Here is a 10,552-nt window from a genome sequence, read left to right on the forward strand (position 1 = left end):
TTTCAGTGGGTCCAGAAATGAAGTAGACACACCCACTTAATTCCCAGGGTTGGCTATTTCAGCTACGCCCTTTAGCTGGTGTGTAAAATAATATTTTATAATATAAGAGATAAGATGTATACTGTCTCATTCTACCACTGATTTATATGCCATCAGTCAAATAGATTCAGGAGTCTTGTGTGGAAAAACTTGACTGTTCTGCCCAGATCTGAACCCCACTGAAGACTTTTGTGAGTCAGACTGACTCCCAGCATCACTTATGCTCCTGTGACTGGATGATAGCAAATCCCTGCATTCATCTTCCAGTGTCTTGGAGAAGCTGCAAGAAAAGATCAACTGTCTGCCTTTAAGAACAGGTGACCCGCCCACTGGTGACGTCAGCGCAAATAGGAAGAGGACGGTCTGTTGTTGTTCTGGCCTGTTTAGTCAATGACAGGTCAACGTTGATCGCGGTTGAATGGCAGCATCCGACAGTCGGCGGTCTCAACGGGATTTCGAGGGAAATAGATCAATTCCAAACGGCGAGGAAGAGCGTAATGTGAGGGATACCGGAGTACAGACGGATACCAGAGTTCAAGGTTAGATCAGCCTTATGGTAATCAGACCTCAGTGGATGGCCCAACTTTACTGTGTTTGGCCAAAGGCGCTTCGTTTCTTCAGACCCGTTTCAGTTTTTCATTAAAGATTGTTCTTTATTTTTGTCAACATTTCTTAGCAGGCATTTATATATTTTATTTATATTCGTATTTTACATCTATGTCAGCAACTATTTTTTAAGAGGTAACGCTATTACTGACTGATCAATATTGCTTTTATACAATACTGTTGTATAAATTGGGGAAGTCGTGGCCTAATGGTTAGAGGGTTGGACTCCCAATCGAAGGGTTGTGAGTTCTAGTCTCGGGCCGGACGGAATTGTGGGTGGGGGTAGTGCATGAACAGCTCTCTCTCCACCTTCAATACCACGACTTAGGTGCCCTTGAGCAAGGCATCGAACCCCCAACTGCTCCCCGGGCGCCGCAGCATAAATGGCTGCCCACTGCTCTGTGTGTGTGCATTTCGGATGGGTTAAATGCAGAGCACAAATTCTGAGTATGGGTCACCATACTTGGCTGAATGACACTTCACTTTAACTTTCACTTTCACTAAAAGCAGAACCGATCATTTTTTATTTTTAATAAAATAAACCCACCCCATTAAACTACATCAATAAGAAATCCAAACAGAATATTTCAAATGTATTGCTATTAATAATAAAAGATGATAACAACAATAATACATTTTAGAAATATTATTATAATCTATCAGAGATTAAATTATAATACGACCCAAATCTCTATGTCACTGTGTGGGAAGTTGTGCATAATGCCACCCAAATGTTCACGCAAAGAAAGAAGCATGATGTGGAGATTCTGTGTTTCATGGAGAAAGTGAAACTACTTTGTTTGGCCTTCCAAAAGAGGACAGTACTAGAAATCAGTGGTTACATTTTATGTACAACACCGTTCCAGAACAGTACAACCCAAATTTTCAAGTGTGTGCAGTGCGTTTTACGGAGGAAAGTTTCCTGAACCTGGTAAGGGGCGTAACATTTCTGTCACACGCTTGAGGTATTCAGCCAATCACAACGCACTGGATCTCTGGCCAATCAGAGTAAACGTGCTTTTCAGTAAAATTAGCTTTGTAAAAATGACTTGTTTCAGAAAGGCAGGGCACAGAGGAGCACCAATAATGTACCTTAATCTCAGTCTTTTTCTTTTCTTTCTTTTTTATTTTATTATTGTGTACTTATTATGTTTAAAAGTGAAAAAAAAACAAGATTAAAAAAATTAAGAATTGAAAATAAATTTATTTTGAACTTTGATTTGAGCTAAGTTTAAATTGTCACTCCTAAAACACCATGGTTTAATTGGTTTTCCGTTTATCTCTATTGCACGTCCCTTTCATAACACTGAAAATGTGATTTTTAGTAGTTAAGCAAATTTTCTGTTCTTCTTCTTCTGTTCACAAATGTCCTATATTTTTTGTTTCAGGTCATGGACCTCGACTGTCCAAAGCCAACCTCTTCACATTGTTGAGTCTATGGATGGAACTTTTCCCAAAGAAAGAGCCACAGCAACGAGAGAATGATACTGTATGAATATTTTTATTTCCTCTTAAGCAGGGTTATTTAAATCTTGCCCTGGAGGCCCAATGCGGTGCAGAGTTTGGCTGCAACCCTGATCAAAGATGATCCCGAAAACATTGTTTAGAGCTAAACTCTGCACCTCATTGGCCTTCCAGGGCAAGATTTGAATAACCCCGCTCTAAAGCAATCCTGTGTGTTTCAAAAACATTTGGCGGTTTCTCAATTCCAAGAACGCAAAGAACGAACTTGTGTTGTGGTGTAGACCGGTCTTGCCAAGCTTTCTTGGAAGAATGAACCTGGAAGGACGCGAGAACACACCCTTATGATTACTGAGATATGCTGCATTTAACTATGACTAAGATTAATTTTAATATGCCAATAAAACTACTGCAGACTTTCTCCGGGTCATAAAACTTTATTAAAATTTAGTAAAACGAAACGATAAATGTTTACTTCCAAGAGCCGTCAAGCATTTGCGATAGCGAGTTTATAGCTTGCAGGTTTTCGTACACCGGCCGCCTGCAGCGTCTTCTGGGATTTCTAACGGCTGGATTCTCTCAAGTCTGCACTCGATGCATCCTCGATATCAAGAACACATCTGGGCACTTCCATGCGTTCTCTGTACTTGCATTTTGAGAATTGGAATTGAACTTCGACAGTTAATGATGACGTATAGCGAGAACACAAGGACACAAGACCGCTAAAGAACGCATATTGAGAAACAGCCATTGACCTTAAATGCAGATGAGAACTTATAAAGTAAAAAAGTGTTAGAAATTCTATGTAACAGTGTAAAATGTCTGATTTTTATATATTTATGGGGGAAAAAAACACACACAACAACAGAATTATTATTGGAAACCTGTTTCTCACATGAAAGAGTCCCTCTTTTACATATAATGACTCATGTGTAATAATGAAATGCTAATTAACTTGTAGTGTGTATGAACTAGACAGGCTGCTACATCCTATGACTCACTGGCTTTATGGATATATAAATAATGAGAAGTATCATATTTTCATCCAGGCTAGAGACACTGGTCTTGTGGTGGTCCATGAGTGCAGGGTTCTGGGTCTGCATTGCTCCAGTGTGCATTTACATGCAGGACAGGTGGCTGTGGTCAAACATGGCCCCAGACTGAAGGAATGTGATCTCTACTTCTCCAGAAAACCCTGTTCAACCTGCCTCAAAATGCTCATCAACGGTAAGATCATACCTGCGCTGTATAACTATATAAAAAAAAAAAAAAAAAAAAAAGTTATGCATATCATATTACATTTAAAATAATCTTATATTTCATTTATTTTATACATTTTTAATACATTAATATTTAACTGCCACCCTCTCTTTCCTCTTTTTTTATTCAGCTGGTGTGAGCAGGATATCATACTGGCCCGGTGATGCTGAGATCAGTTTGCTGTCAGGTAAACATGATCATAATGACTCCAGTCACCAGGAAGCCATCTTTGATGCAACAGCTGCAGAGAGACTGAAGTCTAACAGCAGACCCCACATCTGTGTGCTCCTGCAGCCTCTGGACTGCACCATGCAGCAGTTCGTGGATGAAACGTCTCAAAAGTGTGATTTCCTTGGGAAGATTGCTACGGACAATCCTACTCTCAATGTTAAGGATCTCTTTAGAAGGGAATGGTGGAACAACTTGGATGATTTCTTGGAAAAGTTGTTTATAAATGACGAGGAGCAGCATAAGTATGTGCTAAACAAGATGGGACTGGATAACTTTTGTGCGGAACCAAATTTTAGTAACTTAAGGCAGCACATGAGGAATCTCATTAGGATTTTGGCATCTGCCGCTGCAAGCGTTCCGGTTTTAGAAGAAAATTATGGTTTCTTCATGACAGAGCCTTTAGGGACGGGTTCTCCAGCTTTGCCTCAGGATGTGGTGCGACACTGTATCATACAGGCCAGATTACTGGCATGTAGAACAGGTGAATTCTGTTGAAATACCTTTTTTTCTTACATATTTTTCACTTGTTTGATTTAATAAACATCAAATTGTTCAGCTTATATCAAAAACACAAAAATCAAGAAACTAAAAATGATGGCAGAAAGTGACAACATGATCTAGTGTCCCTAAAAATGTGAATGGTTGGCATAAAGATCTGAAGCATCAGATCTGGTTTAGTTAAAGGTAAATTAAAATCACAAGGTAGCAAAAGCAACAACAATTCTTGTTGTCTATATCCTGATCTCTTAGTAAAATATTATTTTAGTTACATGCTATGGGGGAAATTCCTGTTTACTCTGATACTGAAGCCTGTTTTTCTTTTCCACGTTCTTGTAACTGCATGAACCAATGGCACTTTAACCCATCAAAAGGGGTGAAGCTAATTGCTGTACAAGTCTGTTCTGAGTGCCATTTCATCAGAATCTTTCTACTTCAGTGCCGAAGATCGTCTCCTTCCTGGACTCTGAAGAAACAGCAGAAGCAAGAAGCGGAAGCAAGAAGCTCAACCTGCGGCCATCCTGCATCTATTAGATCAAATTTCTGAGCACATTTCCCAGCGGCGTTGTTGCTAGCTAATGTCGCATCTTGAATGTGGCTCTTTGCAGGGACCCCCTGCAAGATGCAGGTATGGTGAGTGCTTTGCCTGTCTGGGCAGCATCCATGCAGAGGCTGTGCTCAACAGGACGGATTGCTGTCACTGCGAGAGCATGAGTTTCATCCTTCTTTGCTTGTGAATCACCTTCTTCCATGAAGGTGGTCCTCCCCTGCCTGCTCTCCCATTTCTTCCCTCTCTAGATTGTAGGAGGAAGAAGCAGCGGGACTCAAACATCGGCTCGAGCGAATTCATGCTGGCACAGGTCCCACATGCTTCACTCCCCACAACACCTCGACTCACCTGTGTGCTTCTCATGTGAGTCTCAGTGCCCCTAATTGGCAGCAAGTGGCTTGATTTGCTTCGGTGGGTCTGAGGAGGATGTTGTTGTGGATGACTTGATGATCTTCAGATCATTTGACTTGTTGAAGGAGTGGGCATGTTCTGGTGAAGATCTTGACACCCTCCCTTTGACACAAACAACACTGCAGAGTGTGGACGCCCAGCTGTCCTCACCAAGGCTGTGGAGGATCTCAGTCTAGCCTGGTTGGCGCCGTAAGAGCCCTTCTCCGCTCTTTTTGTACGAGTGGTACCTGTGATTCTGCCAAAACTTCTCCGCACCATGGACAAGTCCGGCCAGTGTTCTGATTAGAGAGCTGCTCACAGCAACTGACTATTTCTAGGCTCTGAGACTCAGAAGCCATCCTGATATCAACACAGAGAGGAAGATGAGAGGATGAGTTCTCACCTAGGCTGGATCTCCTTCAAAGAAGTCTTGTGCTCACTCTCTATCCCACTGCTTAACTCTGAGCGATGGAAGCTCCATTCAGATTGGGCCTGTCTTTCTTATTCAGGGTGCAGCCAAGCAAAATTCCATTGTGATAGCAAACCCACTTACTTAAAAGACATTTCTCCTGTTATTATTATCCACCAATGTCAGTTCCCCGCCCTCATGCAGCGAACTGCCATTTGAAAAACTCAGACCACTTGCCGTTTGTCTCCAAGCTTGGAAAGCCATCCCAGATGTGTCAAGTTGGGTTCTAAAGACTATAGAACGAGGCTACTTGTTCCATTTTACTCGCAGTCCACCTCACTTCAGAGGTACGTTATGGGACAACGATGCTCATTGTCTCCAATCCGAAGTACAAACACTGCCTGCAAAAGGAGCCATGGAAACTGGAATGGAAATTCTAGCGAACAGCAAGTTGGGCTTTTACAGCTGTCACTTCCTTGTTCCCAAGAAAGATGGTGGGTTCAGGTCCATTCTCAATCTCAGGCATTTGAACTGCTCACTCATGAGATGCCCGTTCAAGATGCTGAATTTGAAACAGATCCTTTTACATGTATGCCCCAGGGAGTGTTTTTTTTTTATTATTATTGGTGGATCTGAAAGTTGCTTACTTTCACATCCAGATAGCCCCCCAGCACAGACCGTTCTTGAGATTCATGTTTGAGGCAGTGGCCTGTCAATATACCGTAATGGACAACATGAGGGTGTTAGTGTCTCATTTTTAGCTTATGCTTACGAGAGTCCACTGGGTTCACAGAGTGGCTTCATTCTGCACTTGCTTATAGCATGGTGCAATTGGATGCATTCCCCTATAGCATGTAACGTATCGGGAGAGACCGTTTAAAAAGGGAACACTCTGGTTACTTATATAACTTCAAAGATAAGGGAACGAGCGTTGCATAAGAGTCAATGACTGTCACTATCAGTCAAAAGATTCTGACAAAATGGTGCTCAGAGTTTACCTCCATAGTGTGTAATGCAACACTTCCTTTATCTCAAGGAACCAAGGTTATGTAAGTAACCAGAGGTTATTGAAAAAGAAAAAAGAAACGTAGAGGAGGACTTATTTTCTGGCCATCAGGTGTTGATTGGATGGAGGCAGATCTGAATGCAAGTTTGCAGTCAACTGTAAGGCAGGACAGGATTTAAGGAGACGAAATGATTGAAGAATTCTAGCTTAGATCACAAGATAAGTCTTGTTTCAATGTAAAGTTGAGACTTTTTATTAGATATAAAATTTAGTTTTCATTTCATGCCAACTTCAAGCCATTTGTAACACAAATGTAGCTACACAATTACCAGCAAGTAGGAAGTAAAGTGCTAGCGTTTTTGCTCAGTGAGGGATTGATGGTTAGCTTACCTGAGGGTGAAACACTTTCACCGCTAGCAATTTTTTAATTGATGCATAATAGTATGGCGTATTTCCCTGTCAAATGTGGGGAGCGAATCTCTGTGCTCGCGCGTGTAATATAATGTGCCCAAGCACGAATCTCTCTCCTCGAGCGCAGAATATAATGTGCGAAATCTCTCGCGGGAACTGGGCGTGCCCTTTCAGATACACGTTGCTCTTGTAAGAATTTTCTCTGGACTTGCTCTGAGAGTATGCCTGCACTTAAAACATGTTCAGTGCAATCGCAAATCTCTCCTCTTCGTTTAAAGTAAGCGTGTATGTGCTTAGACTGTGTCCCGTGCATTCACGAATGGCCAAGTACTCTTCTCTTCGATTTCTTTTTCTTTGCTCTTGGCATAAACGCTGTCAAAACGGCAACAACCAATCAGAACTAGGCTTCAACAACTGACCAATGAAAACGCGACATTGTACATGGAATCTTATTGGTTGTTATTGAACCGCACATGGAACACATGGAATAAGTTCACTGAAGTTCAATTAAGACGATACATTTGACATATTTAACATCAAAACAAATAAAACTGGTTACCTGAGATCGTCGATTCGGCGGATCCATCTCGGCTCGTCTTGATTGAACTTCAGTGAACTTATTCCATGTGTTCCATGTGCAGTTCAATATCAACCAATAAGATTCCATGTACAATGTCGCGTTTTCACGCACGGGACACCGTTTAAGCACATACACGCTTACTTTAAAGGGGGGGTGAAATGCTATTTCATGCATACTGAGTTTTTTACACTGTTAAAGAGTTGGATTCCCATGCTAAACATGGACAAAGTTTCAAAAATTAAGTTGTACATTTGAAGGAGTATTTTTGGAACAAAAATCTTTCTGTATTAATGCACTGCTTACTGACACACACACATATCGGAAATCGCGCAGCTCACACATCCAGGAGAAAATAAACTTGTCAACGCTGCCCCACGACTTTTATTAAATAAAGTTTAAATACTGAATGGCAACATATTTTCAAGTGACGAGAGGATACAATTGCTGTTTTTAACTTCCATTTCTCTCTCTCTGTCTCTCTCTCTCTCTCTCTCTCTCGAATAGGCAATATTTGAGAAAATGGTTTAGCGATTTCTAAATATCGTGGGGATTAGCCCCCATCAGTGTCTACGGCAGTTATTGCCCTGAACAGACATATGCTGTGGCACTATCATGCAGTCTGTAATGATATGACATTAGCAAATATTAGCGATTTTTTGCAAACATTTCTTTGAGTAACATGACCGTTAATATGAACACAATTGAATGTAACATAACACAAATGATTACTTATCGTTAAAATTTTTATTTATGCCAACACTTACATTAATGTGTCTTTTTGTTAGTTGTAGCAGCCATGTTGCCGAGATAATTCATACCCCTTCTTTGAAGTATGGTCCTGAAAAATCTTCGTTTAAATGGCTATCTGGCCCTTCCCCTTACCCCTACCCCTCCAAACAAAAGAGAATCAAGACACCCCTACCCCTTCTCGTGAATGCGCGAAACGGAGGGGTAGGGGAAAGGGGAAGGGCTAAGGGGTAGAATTGGGATTGGGCCGAAGTGTTGTCTCGTAAATTACGCAAAATTCCGAGATTGAACCATATTTTGAAATCTTGATAATATCATTCTGAAAATATTATCTAACATCATGGAATGTTATAAATTGACAGCCCAACTAGTCCATTGCTAACATTGTTGTTTTCCTGCCAAAATTATATAATTTCCTGGAGGATGATGTCAGGGTGCAAAGTAAAACTGAGGATGCAGTTCAAATGTTTTCAGTTTTTGTGTGTTGTCTCTTTATCTAGAGGATCCTAAAGTGGGAGTTGGTGCTGTTATTTGGGCCGAGGGCAAACAGGTGAGCCAAAAACTCAAATAAATAAAACAAATTACTTTATGAATTTATAAATGTGTTTTAAATAAAGAACACCTCTCTTATTTTCTCCTTAAACTACCTCTAGTCACAATGTGATGGCACAGGTCAGCTTTACTTAGTGGGCTGTGGTTACAACGCCTATCCAGTGGGCTCACAGTATGCAGAGTATCCTCAGATGGATCACAAGCAAGAGGAGAGACAGAACAGGAAGTACAGATACATCCTCCATGCTGAGCAGAACGCACTCACATTCAGGTGAGTCTCGTGGAAAGGATCTGTCAGAACAACACTTGGCAACAACATCAGCTGATCATCCGTTCACGCTGGAGATGTGCAGTATTTGATATGCACTGACAGTGTTTGTAAAGAACTCTGAATATCAGGCCATTTGAATGCTCAAATAAATGAATTAATTATATTTCCCGCCTTCTCCTTTTGTGTCCCTCCAATCTACAGGAGTGCAGAGATAAAAGAGGAGGAGAACACAATGCTATTTGTGACCAAATGCCCATGCGATGAGTGTGTCCCTCTGATAGGCTGCGCTGGAATAAAGCAGATCTACACCACAGATCTGGACAGCAAAAAAGTCAAAAACGACATCTCCTACCTCAGGTTTGACAAACTCAACGGCGTCCAGAGGTTTATTGTAAGTGCAGCTTTAATCATTCAATTATGATGATGATAAATTATGAATTTAATGAAAACACAGTGGTGTGGTATTTTTCTTTTTCTTTCATTTGAACATTTATGATATTTAACTATAATATATATATATATATATATATATTATAGAAATAAAATGTATAAATATATATGAAACTATTATACTTGAAAATGTACTCAAAAAAAATATAAATATATTTTTTCAGTGGCAGCAGAAATCTTCTGCTAGACATATTTCAGAACAAGCTGCTCCCCCCACAGCAAGTAAGTGTTTTTGTGTCTCAATAAAAAACAGCAAAAAAAGTTTCTCATTAAGTTTCTCAATAACTGGATGGGGAAAACCATCTACCTTTCTGAACCCATTGTTTATCAGTGTCAAAAATCTTTTTTTTTCATTAGTGACGTTTTAATTAGTGTTGTAGTTCAGATTTGTAGGTATTTGTGAATTTCCCAAAAAGGATTCCATACCATCTACCCTTGTACACACTTTATGATTATTAAGTGTTTATTTTTAATCTTTTGCAGATGGCTACATGAAACGAAAAGAAGAAGAAACTCATTTTCAGTGCAATAAGAGACTGAGATCATAGAAGTCATTTCAAAAGCTGCTCTCCTGTCATTATGACAGCAACGTGATGTTCAAATGTGACTCTTTCAGTTCCTGGTGAAGAACTTTAGTTCACCTGCAGCATGATTTGAATCAACATTGTTTTATTATTACAATACAGCATAAAAGAGGGAAAATGTTTTATGCTTTTACCAGTTTACCAGTACATCTTGTTGTAAGTTTAATTATATGCATTTTAGAAATGGGATTTGGGTCTAAAGGTTTTCAAATTGCACACAACAAAGATTTTAAACGTAAAAATTTAAAGGACAAGCAAAACTGTCCATTAAAAGTACACAAAATATATTACCATTTAAATGTGTTCTTAATTTACAGTCTACAGTATATATACCTAATGTTTTTTTCTTTGAAGAAAAAAAAAAGTCACTAACACTAACACAGTTGGCTTTTTTGGGGGTTTGATTTCAGATAAACTACACCTGTATATGTAGTAGGAAAAATCTGAATTAAAATCTTGAACACATGGTTTGGCATTTTCAGTGTTACTGCTGACAAATATATTTAA

The 10,552-nt window shown here is 39.9% G+C and overlaps 1 protein-coding gene across 1 annotated transcript; it reads left to right on the top strand.

Annotated features, from left to right (window-relative positions):
- The first annotated feature begins 382 nt into the window (after positions 1–382).
- Positions 383–10,510, top strand: LOC128018678 (cytidine and dCMP deaminase domain-containing protein 1). Its single transcript, XM_052604360.1, has 9 exons — positions 383–578; positions 2,034–2,134; positions 3,156–3,333; positions 3,497–4,078; positions 8,689–8,738; positions 8,842–9,011; positions 9,213–9,402; positions 9,626–9,683; positions 9,945–10,510. The coding sequence occupies exons 1-9, from the start codon at positions 458–460 to the stop codon at positions 10,007–10,009; spliced, it is 1,515 nt and encodes a 504-aa protein (XP_052460320.1). The 5' UTR covers positions 383–457; the 3' UTR covers positions 10,010–10,510.
- The last annotated feature ends 42 nt before the right edge of the window (positions 10,511–10,552 follow it).

The sequence above is a fragment of the Carassius gibelio genome, chromosome A1 (assembly GCF_023724105.1).
Source record: "Carassius gibelio isolate Cgi1373 ecotype wild population from Czech Republic chromosome A1, carGib1.2-hapl.c, whole genome shotgun sequence".
Lineage (NCBI taxonomy): Eukaryota > Metazoa > Chordata > Actinopteri > Cypriniformes > Cyprinidae > Carassius > Carassius gibelio.